The sequence below is a fragment of the Embiotoca jacksoni genome, unplaced genomic scaffold (genome assembly GCF_022577435.1).
Source record: "Embiotoca jacksoni isolate LCO1_2020_lvr unplaced genomic scaffold, fEmbJac1.0.p SCAF_51, whole genome shotgun sequence".
Classification (NCBI taxonomy): Eukaryota; Metazoa; Chordata; class Actinopteri; family Embiotocidae; genus Embiotoca; species Embiotoca jacksoni.
In genome coordinates this window covers 1,172,620-1,183,759 of record NW_027185405.1, presented here as the reverse complement: position 1 = coordinate 1,183,759, position 11,140 = coordinate 1,172,620, and the positions used below count along the sequence as shown (strand labels likewise).

Here is an 11,140-nt window from a genome sequence, read left to right as displayed (position 1 = left end):
TCCATCTAGATTTTCACGTTTTACGGAGCAGCAAAAAGTACCTTTAAGAATGGTGTTGAGAAAAGTCACGACTTACTGATGCTGATACACGATGAGTGCAGTAAAAGCACAATATTTCAGATGTAGAAGTATAAAGTTGTTTAGGGTGGAAATACTCAAGTAAAGTAAATGTCAGCCCACAACAAATCTGCATTTCAGTCAATGATTAGTGACATTCTGTTCACAAGCAGTTATATTGTAGTATTAACAATAGTAATGGAGTACTCTTACACTGTTTGCTGATACTTTTATTGAGGATCTGAATACTTCTTGTGCTTCCAGTCAATCATCTGCTAGATGAACTCGCAGGATTTGGGACCCATTTTCCAGCTGTTTGGTTTGTTGTAAAGTAAGAAAGATTGGAGAGACGAGGATGATGAGCCACCATCAGTGGCCAAATTTACCCCACAAGGATCACGTCATCATTACGCTTTATTTTTTCAGTATTAAAGGAGTGCAGTGATTGTTTTCGGTACATTCAACAGTTCAAGGACTCAATACTTAATTATAAAAAGATCAAATAAAAATAAAAAAGCACTATAAAAAGCATTATATTTTTCACTAATAAAGGTAGGTAGGTAGGTAGTTACTTTATTAATCCCCGAGGGGAAATTTTTTTTCGCTACAGCAGCATACAGAAGCAATAAGATAATAATAGAAATAATAGAATAAAATAATAGAATAGAACAGAATAGAATAATAGAAAAGCAATAAAATAGCAGTAAATAACAGTAAAAATATAAAATGCACAATATATACAGTACAGTATATATCTATAATAATAATAATATAATAAATCCCATTTTGAGCCACCGAGCAGGAGCGGGTGGGTGCCGTCTTGTTGTCACCACACCTGAGGAGTCTCCCTGTACCGCTCCTCTCCGGTGTCTCACTGCTCACTTTATAGGAGAGAGGCAATCAGTCAAAATCCGGTTCAGCTGGGCTCATTACACCGTTCCCCGAACTACTCCCCCCCTCCATCCCCCCTGCAGCTGAGCTAAACCACACCCCACCACCACAATATACTATTATAATAATCATATTAAACTAACCAAACAATAGTGCAAAGATTTAAACAAACAAACAACCAACAGTGCAATGGTTAAATATCCTTCATGAGGTGTGCCCGGTCATGCTACCAGCCAGCAGGACAGTCATCGCTGTGGTAACTGACAGACCTCTACCAGATACCCCTTAACTGTCTCCTTCACATTTCTTCGTTAACTTCATTGTTGTCCTTGTTTTGGGTCCATTTACAGCTGGGTTTCAGAGGAGACATGTCTGTCCTGCTTAGCCTGTCTTCATTCATAAGGGGGACGACGATTCTGCTAGGACCTTCGAGCTCATCATCAGCTGCGTTAGCAGAAGGATGAGGTTTGAATTTCTCACTAAGGCTGTCCAATCCAAACAACCGAACAATCCCAACAATCACTCCAATCACAATCCCAACAATCACAATCCTATACTTAACAATCACACCAATCACAATCACAATCACAATCACACCAATCACAATCCCAACAATCACATCAGTAGATGGCTGAGCAGGTGATGTAGGTTTTGGACCAGCAGGTGACGTAGATTTTGGACCTGCAGAGGAGAAACAGGTGATAGTTGTCAGCTGACAGGGAGGTAATGATCAATCAACATGATGTGTTTCCTGTTCAAACTGCTGTCAGACTTGACCTCTGACCCTGTCACTGTCACTGTATGTAAAACAGCTTCAGGTTTGAACAGAGACAAATTGAACTCTACTAACTCACCAGGTGGACGAACATCTAGGGTGAAATTGCAGGTGGATTTAATAACAGGATTGTTTCCCTCTCTCCGGGTGACTTCACACGTGTACGTTCCACTGTCGTTCACTGTCAGATTCGTGATAATCAGAGACACATCTCCACCATCCATCTGCAGGTTTCTCAGCTCCACCCGGCCCTCATAAGATGGATGCTGGTTGTCTCTCTGCACCTTACCATCCCGAAAAAAAAGGACATGTTCCGAGCCCAGGCCAGATCTGGTCAAATTTATAGCAACGATGGGGACGCTGCTGTTGACAACTTGACACAACAGAGGGACGTTGTCTCCCGTCTCACGCGTGATGTTTTTCCCGTCTGAAGGAGACAAAACAACAGAGCAGAGAGGTTGTATTTACATTTTCAATGACACCAAAAATACCACAATAAGCTCAAAAAGAGGCAAGAGTTACTTGAACAAGGTATTTCACATATTTCCACCTGTATTGTGATTTATAAAGGGAACATTGCGTGCAGGTGTGCGTACGCAGTTTCATAAATCGGGATTTTTTTTTTTTGCCGCAGGCCCTTTTCAGTATTTGTGCGGACATAGATCTGGGCCTTACTGCTTTAATGTGAATCCTACACGTTTTATAAATGAGGCCACTGGTTTTGCCCCGCCACTCTGATCCTAAACTTCAGCGCAGTGCAAGTGGCTGCACGTCTAAGCGTTGCGCAACACATGGACACTCCCTGTGGATTGACGTGACAACAGATTCCCGAGGATCTAAAAGAGCAGGAAGGCTGCAGAGCCGGACCAAAATGTGGGGAGATGAACCGTTTATACCAAACGGCATGGATGCCTTTTATAATTATGGGGACTGTGACATCTTTTACTCATAAGATGGAAGACCTGACTGCGCTGACCAGACAGCAGAGGCAGCTCAGCCTGGACTCACAGGTAGGTCTTACCACGACGCTGGAGTTTGCTTCCGATTCAGTACTTAAGGTAAAAGTTCGGTAAACCCGTGTAAGTAATGTAGTTTGGAATCTGGACCAGGTCCAGTGTGGTCCAGAGGTGGAGCATGACAGTAAAATTGCCCTTTTTTTCGTTTTCACAAAGTGTCTGTTTCGCCGACTTTTCACGCACTGTAACCCAACACGTGACTTTTTGGGCGAAGTTCTCCCTAACATTTCTGACACCGGTTTCATGTTAGGAAAAGAGGAAAAAGGTCTGGTTTTGTGGCAGAAAGCCTTGAAGAAAAAACTACTTCCATTCTCAGTTCATAAGATTACTCGATTCGACCACAAATACAATACTGTATAGGCTACATGTGGTAAAAGTAAAAACAAATTCAACACGACTTATGTAAAAGGAATTTTCCAAAACAACTCACCAGGGTTAACCTGTACCACCGACAGAGCCAACATGACGATTACCAGCTCTCTGTTCACCATGACACGAGTGTTTTCTATCCTATAAATCTCTAATCTACTAACAAGTAGTCTAAAAGTGGATAAAACTTCTCTGATGCTGCGCAGCTGTTACTACGACCCAAGCGTCTGACCCAAACTAAACTGTCCCTCTACGCTCCCACGCTAAAGTTAAATATCGTGCTGCGTGGAGGTAGCGTCATTAAGCCCAACCCATTACTCAACTACATCACCTCACAAGAAGCAGACAGTTGTGGAATGTTGTAAAGTTCTGCTGTAAGGACTTTAATGTGTTAAGTGCCATGGCATAACCTGTGTTGTGATTTAGAGCTTTATGAATAAAATGGAATTGAATTGAATTTGACTGTTTTCATGGACACATGATTAGAGGTTTTCTATTTGTTATGTGTTGATTCTTTCGACTTTACTGGTTGTGTTGTACTACAATGTGAGGATCTGTTGCTATTAGGCAAACTGTTGTTAGGCAACAAATCTGTGGACTGTTGTCGTGCAGCCACACAGTTAATTCGTTGTCCGACATCGACCACATCTCTGGTTAAAGCAGAGACAGACAGCCGCAGCCAAACCACCTGCCTCTCACTTCCTCTCAGCTGTACCACTATCTTCTACAGGAACATGCATCTGTTTCTACCAGTGTGCAAAATCAACGATGTTCCTCAGACAGTCAGTGAAAGCATCACGCTGGTACTGATCTTCTTTAGGTGTCAGTTGTTGATTTCCGGTTTGTGAAGACTTCTATTATCTTTAACTAATGTTCTGGTTCAGTGCCTCATCTCAAAACCTTATGTCTCTGCGTCATTGCACCTAAACAAAAAAACGTATCTCCCCCAGAGGAAACCACAACGATGCCAGCCAGAGGAAAGAGGAGGGATTTATTCGAAGTCAAAGTGAACTGATGAAAGTGATGATTTAATGTCACCGAGCAGCAGGATGGAGGAAACATCTCTATTGTGGCTCCTTTGTAAGTACCTGACACATAATGAAGGATCGATTAGTTCAGAGTCTGTTCCTGTTAAACGCAGCGCAGTAATGCGCACCGAGCCACAGGAAGGAACAACCTTCGTGAGTTAATGTTCCAAGTGAACATTTGTGATTTCACCACGGACCTGAAACTGGAGCAGAGAAACATCAGATTTTGTCTCAAACTCGGAGAAATGGTCGACAGAGACCCTCGAAACGCTTCAGAAAGTCTCCGGCGATGAAGCGACGAGCCGGGCGAGGTGTTTCTGAGTGACGTTCACGTTTCAAAGAGGGGGCGGAGCTTCACCGTCCGAGACCGAAGAAGGAGGAGTCAGGTCAGGAGACACCAGCTGGGTTTTCTCTGACGTTGCGTCACCGTGAATTCATCCTCCAGAGTCAGACTGTCCACACCGAGTTCTACCGGGACCTTCTGAGAGAAAACGTCCGCTGTGAACCACCTGAACTGTGGCGCTGAAAACTCCCAAGATTTTTGCCTGCAACCTCACAATCACAGCTGCCCACCAACACGATTGACCGGATTCGACTACCTGTGACTTCTTTCTGTTCCCCCAAAATCTGATGTTTCTCTGCTCCAGTTTCAGATCCGCGGTGAAATCACAAATGTTCAGGTTACCAGCGGTTACGTTAACGTGAGGAACTGATGTTGATCAAGAGACGACACCCGGAATACTTCATCGAGAAAGTTATAGCTTCCTCCTGCTCCGTGTGCATCACTGTGCTGCGTTCAACATGAATAGTCCGTGAACTTTTTAATGGCAACCTCATGTGCGTGCCTCTGATCTCGTTTAGAATGTAAAATTTCAAAGTAACCTTTTCTTTTTTTAGTTTTGACGTCACTGCTGAGCTGCACAACCAACCAAGGTCAGTCGACATATTCTATCGCAGTTTAAAGTCTTTCTAAGAGACTGTTGGCAGATTCATTAAGAAAAGGGTGCAGCTTAAAATAACCCCGATGTTACGAGTAGACGCTCCTCCTCAAACTCTACAGTCTTCAACATGCATTGACTTATTTTAATTGAACCAAAGCCTCCAACTCAGAGACATCAACACCTCAAAGATGAGTTTCAACAAAGGACTAAAGAACCGGCACAAACCATGATGAACCGTCCATCAATGCATGCACATATCAGCCCGCATGTCCTCCGCTCTTCCTCGCAGCTCGTCTGACTGTGACTCCCAGCAGCTCGCAGCTGTTTGTGGGAGATCGTGTGTCTCTGAGCTGCGACGACGACGACTCTGCTGGATGGACTGTGAGGAGAAACGCAACCAAACGCAAAATGACCTGGTGTGACGAATGGGGAAAGGCAGCTGGTTCCTCCTGTAACGTCAGCTACCTGGCGCCGTGGGACAGCGGAGCTTACTGGTGTGAGTCCAGAGAGGGAGCATCCGGTCACGTGATCAACCTCACCGTCACGGGTAAGATGGGAGGGTACGGTCAGCGCCGATGACGCCGCGTTGCACGTGGATGACCTGCTGCGGTTTGTCTCTTTGTTGAGGTGGAGCAGTGGTCCTGCAGAGTCCCGTCCTCCCTGTGATGGAGGGAGATGATGTCACACTGCGCTGTAAAAAAAAGGCCACGCCCACCGACCTCCCAGCCGCTTTCTATAAAGACGGCTCCCTCATCGGGACGGAGCCTGCGGGTCACATGACCATCCGCCATGTTTCCAGGTCCAACGAGGGCCTCTACAAGTGTGACATCAGTGGTCACGGAGCGTCTCCACCCAGCTGGATCACCATCACAGGTGAGGAGCTGAACTTATTTCGTCTTAATTACTGTCCTCCATATTTATTCTTGCTAGTTCTGCAGCTTTGAGAAAATTGGAACAAAAATTGGTAATAGATTGGTAATACCCTCCTCTGACTTTTGGTCTTGATTTGTTAAGCGGTGTTTACCCTGCTGGTGCAGCACACTTCAGAGTAAAAGTGTAAAACAAACTCTAAACGGTTTACGAGGGTTTGAACTTTTACTGACTAAATCGGTGTTTGGTCTTCTTTTACAATGGATACGTGTCGTTCAGGTCAGATTTTGTGATGTCACACATTTAAAATTTGGAATCTCTAAAATCTTAGGAAAAAAATAATGTAAATTTAAGCTTTGAGATTTGTTGTCTTTTACCCACCGTGACTTTCACTTCAACTCTCCAATAGACTCCCATTATATCTGAGCTCTGACAGGTTAGAGAACAATTTCAGTGTGCTCATATAATACAAACTAGGTGAATACAAACTCATCCGTTTATTCAGAAGATTCTGCTGCTCACAATAAACACCTTTTTCTTCTCTTGTATTTTTCTTGTCTTTCTCTCTCTGATAGTTTCATCCACATGTTCACCGAGTGAGCTTCTCTCTCCAACTACCGGTAAACCCACGGCCACAACCGGAGCTCCGCCCTCCGGCTCCGCCTCCTTCCAGCTGAAGCTCAGACTGCTCTGCCACCTGGTGGTGTTCTGTCCGTACTTCATTTCTACTGCCCTCTTGGTGTCTCTATATCGATGCAGAGCCAAAGGTAACACTCAGGATCATTTACTGACCTTTCAACCGGTCAGTCAACCGGCTGACTGACAGAACAAACCAGTCCACCAATAAACCAAGCATTTAGCCAGTCTGTCAATCAATCACCTGATGATTGACAGCTGTCTTTAATGTCAAAACTTTTTTCTCCATTTTCTTTCTCACCTACTCTGACTGCAGGAAATGAGCTCCCTGTCTCCATGGTGATAACCCCGCCCACCCAGGCTGCCCTGCTGTAACCACGGAGCATCATCACCTCTGATCTTCTTCGTGTCCGAGCGGATGGAAACTTCAGAGAAACATCAAGACAGTTACAAGTGATTCTGTTGTTTGAGAGTCACTAACCCAGGACATCTTTCTGTCACTGTCATATTTAATGAAACATTTTTTTTTTTAATCTTAAACTGAATCTTGCAAACGTATTGAAAAGTCTGTGTTTGCAGTTAACATCTCAGATTAGGCTGCATGAAAGATGCACAAATGTTGAGCACAAACCGGTCTCCTTACTTCTGTACAAATGAAACCTCGTAGTTGTTCAGAGGATTTTGAAAAATGTACCCGCTCCAATGAAAATAAAGACGAGGATCTTTTCTGTCGCTGGTTTGTTTGTGATTGTGTGGGTTTTATTTGTTCATTCATGTATTCGTGTTCAAACAAATCCAGAGGAGCCGGCAGAAAGTGTTAAATGTGTGATTTATTATAAACTAATGTGTCACGTCACATATCTTAACAGACAAAGCACAGAGAACTTTGTACTATTGTAGAATTTATTTCATAAAACACCATTACACACTGCAGATAATGTCAATAGATTAAGAATACATTATTGATCTAAATACGCTACTTCAGCATGTTTGAATAAATACTGTCAATCAGACCGTAAGTCACTTTTTAAATCAAAGGTACAAACTACAACATGTAAACCATCCCTGAATATTTACAGACATAAATCAGATATTGTAGTTTCTCATCAGAGAACACCCTGCATGCTCACCTCTCCACACAGAAGGACCAAGAACGGTAAGGGAACCTCTGGTGACTGCACCACGGACAGAAGAACCAGCGTCAGGGTTGACTGATGGTCACTACTGCAAAAAGAACAGTTATTTATACTGGAGTATTATTTTAATTGAATGTTGTTCATTTCTATATTCTGTCTCCTGGTTTTACGGTCAAACACTCTTTTTGTCCAGTAGAGGGCAGGATAACATTATTATAAGATTATTCCACACTTCTGAACTGTCCATTTAATTCTGTCTGAGGACAACAGTAGCTCTCCCATACCAACGAAAGGAGACGAGAAATCGGCAGCAAATAAACAAAAATCTGGATTTTTGTACGGTATAAATGAAGCCGAAAGCAGAACTTCACTTGTTTTGTGTTACTGCCTCCTTTTACCTCCATGCTTCTTCTACCCCCCCCACCACCACCACCACCACCACTACCACCACTAGGGTGACACTAGATGCTACAGAGAACAGACACCCACCGTGCACAAGACATGCAGCAGGAGTGGCAAAAAGATTTTGTAGAAAACAGCACACATAGTCATGCAACATCAACTGATAGTACTCACCACACACACAGTTGTGGCATATGTGAATTCTACAGCGTTCACCATGTCATCACTAAGACAGACCAGGCTGGACAAAACACTGACAGCACCACACATCACATACACACATGAAGGCATAAACATGGCAGACAACATGGGAGGACACAGGTACCTCCTGGTAGCCGTGGATGCATACACTGGCTGGCCAGAGGCAATACCTGCTAAAAAAGAGGATGCAAAAACAGTGATCAAATTCTTGATAAATCACTACATACTCGTCTCATCCGTTCAGATAACGGCTCCCATTTCAAAAATAAAGATCTACAAGAGGTGGAGAAGCATTTGGGCCTAAAACACACATTTGGCCCGGTCTCCCACCCTCAGTCACAGGGGAGGGTAGAAAGAATGAATCAGACACTGAAAAGTAAAATCAGTAAAGTATGTGCTCAAACCAAGCTGTCCTGGGTGGAGGCTCTGCCAGTAGCATTGAAGGAAGTGCACAGCTCTGTGAATTCTACCACAGGTTTCACTTCTTTTGAGCTGTGGACTGGACAGCAGTTTCCGGGTTCCAGTGCAGGAAACCCGGTGACGATCGAAACAAGTTCCTGGATGAAATATAAGCCATACTATGATCAACTAACAGCTTTGGTGTCAGGTTTCTCTACACAGGTGGCGGAGGCCAAAGGGGGCAGTGAACCAGGAACACCACATACAGCGGAGTGGGTACTCCTAAAGGTGATCAAGAGGAAGTGGTCAGAACCAAGGTGGACCGGACCGTACAGAGTTAAGGAGAGGACAACGCACGCGGTCCGGCTGGACGGCAAAAGAGAGAACTGGTACCACTGGTCACAGTGCACGGCAACAGACCCTCCCCAGTGGACGCTGGGTCAGGTGACGGCTGATCTTAAGGATCAGCTGTGAAGACACTAAAAACAAATGTTTATTGACTATTTTATAATATTAACCTAAAGTGATTTTATGTAATAACATTTTCTGCAATTTATGAAATATAGTAGCAAATGTCTATGAGCGGTCATGTGATGTGAACGGAGAAGAAGAAGGTTACAAGGTCTTGTTAGGAAACGCTTTTACTGACAATACAAGGAAGAATTGGACAGTCACATCTAGAAGGTTGGCTATAGAACAAAAATAATATATTAAACAAAAATGGTCTAGACGGTGGTGTTGGTCTCCCTGGGGAGACCAAAAGGGGGAATTGTGGGAATTTCACTGTCTGATATTTCACTGTTGTTTTCTAATCTCCGCAGCACACTGTCTCGGGGACAACTCCAGATAGGGACACATGAATCACAAACGTACAGGTAGTAACTTTAAACCACCACAGCGGCATGCAGCCAACACACCAGGCAGAGAGCCAATTGAAGGAAGCCACCACCCCAGAGGAACTGATATACAATATATTATATAATACAGAGCCAGGGACAGACAGACATCAGACTTCACGAACTGACACATTCTGTTGTCGTCAGGGAAACATAATCTGGACTCCCAGCTGGAGATCTGATACTCTGATGCTTTTATCATAAATACTTTTGAGACCAGCCGATTCTCTCCTGTTGTCTCATTAAAGGACGCTCAGAGCTGAAGCCGTCTAACACGCACACACACATATATATACACACACATATATATACACACATATATATACATACATATATATATATATATATACACACACATATACATATATATATACACACATATATATACATATATATATACACACACAAATATACATATATATATATACACACACATATACATATATATATACACACATATATATACATACATATATATATATATATATATATACACACACACATATACATATATATATATATACACACATATATATATATCTACATATATATCGGCAGCTCAACAGACCGATATATCCGATATCTGTTCAGCCATGTTTCATGTATTCAGGTCCTTGTGGGTGACGCTGTTGAGTTTCCTCCGATTGTAGAGTGCCAGAAAGGGGAAGGAGCCGAGGTGATTCACCGGCTGCTTCCGTTCCCCCACCACTACCACCACCACCACTACCACCACTAGGGTGACACTAGATGCTACAGAGAACAGACACCCACCATGCACAAGACATGCAGCAGGAGTGGCAAAAAGATTTTGTAGAAAACAGCACACATAGTCATGCAACATCAACTGATAGTACTCACCACACACACAGTTGTGGCATATGTGAATTCTACAGCGTTCACCATGTCATCACTAAGACAGACCAGGCTGGACAAAACACTGACAGCACCACACATCACATACACACATGAAGGCATAAACATGGCAGACAACATGGGAGGACACAGGTACCTCCTGGTAGCCGTGGATGCATACACTGGCTGGCCAGAGGCAATACCTGCTAAAAAAGAGGATGCAAAAACAGTGATCAAATTCTTGATAAATCACTACATACTCGTCTCATCCGTTCAGATAACGGCTCCCATTTCAAAAATAAAGATCTACAAGAGGTGGAGAAGCATTTGGGCCTAAAACACACATTTGGCCCGGTCTCCCACCCTCAGTCACAGGGGAGGGTAGAAAGAATCTATGTATGTAAAAATAATGGTTGAAAACCTAAACATTGAAAAACAAACACTTTTTTTTTTAAACTTTTTTTTTAATGCACGAATAATTAGATTAGTTAATTAATGACTCAGACACTGTTCAATGTATTCTGATGTATTCTGATGTATTCTGATGTATTCTACCATAGAGGACTCTGATAGTCCTATTTAATTTTGTTACAAGTCGTGTTTCGTTAAAGCCTATTAAATTTAGTTACAAGCCGTGTTTTGTTAAAGCCTATTAAATTTAGTTACAAGTC

General features: G+C 43.1%; 2 protein-coding genes across 3 annotated transcripts; one reads left to right on the top strand and one right to left on the bottom strand.

Moving 5' to 3' along the window:
* Positions 1–1,077: 1,077 nt before the first annotated feature.
* LOC138211954 (uncharacterized) lies at positions 1,078–3,307 on the bottom strand. Its single transcript, XM_069172165.1, has 3 exons — positions 3,170–3,307; positions 1,803–2,150; positions 1,078–1,629 (listed from the first exon to the last, which is right to left on the bottom strand). Exons 1-3 carry the CDS (start codon positions 3,228–3,230, stop codon positions 1,247–1,249), a joined length of 792 nt encoding a protein of 263 aa, XP_069028266.1. The 5' UTR covers positions 3,231–3,307; the 3' UTR covers positions 1,078–1,246.
* On the top strand, positions 2,559–7,319 carry LOC138211953 (Fc receptor-like protein 5). 2 transcript variants are annotated; one of them, XM_069172161.1, is made up of 7 exons: positions 2,559–2,733; positions 4,059–4,188; positions 5,034–5,069; positions 5,367–5,624; positions 5,705–5,950; positions 6,523–6,714; positions 6,900–7,319. In XM_069172161.1, exons 2-7 carry the CDS (start codon positions 4,140–4,142, stop codon positions 6,956–6,958), a joined length of 840 nt encoding a protein of 279 aa, XP_069028262.1. In that variant the 5' UTR covers positions 2,559–2,733; positions 4,059–4,139; the 3' UTR covers positions 6,959–7,319. The 2 variants fall into 2 exon arrangements, with proteins under 2 accessions (XP_069028262.1, XP_069028265.1); XM_069172164.1 differs by lacking the exon at positions 2,559–2,733 and adding an exon at positions 3,937–3,948.
* Positions 7,320–11,140: the final 3,821 nt, after the last annotated feature.

Excerpts from the sequence above, each read along its gene's own strand:
- LOC138211953 (XM_069172161.1), top strand. The coding sequence starts at position 4,140 with ATGTCACCGAGCAGCAGGATGGAGGAAACATCTCTATTGTGGCTCCTT. Across the intron at positions 4,189-5,033 it reads ATCTCTATTGTGGCTCCTTT|TTTTGACGTCACTGCTGAGC; the intron begins GTAAGTACCTGA and ends TTCTTTTTTTAG. Across the intron at positions 6,715-6,899 it reads ATATCGATGCAGAGCCAAAG|GAAATGAGCTCCCTGTCTCC; the intron begins GTAACACTCAGG and ends CTCTGACTGCAG.
- LOC138211954 (XM_069172165.1), bottom strand. The coding sequence starts at position 3,230 with ATGGTGAACAGAGAGCTGGTAATCGTCATGTTGGCTCTGTCGGTGGTA. Across the intron at positions 2,151-3,169 it reads GGTGGTACAGGTTAACCCTG|ACGGGAAAAACATCACGCGT; the intron begins GTGAGTTGTTTT and ends TGTCTCCTTCAG. Across the intron at positions 1,630-1,802 it reads CCTAGATGTTCGTCCACCTG|GTCCAAAATCTACGTCACCT; the intron begins GTGAGTTAGTAG and ends TCTCCTCTGCAG.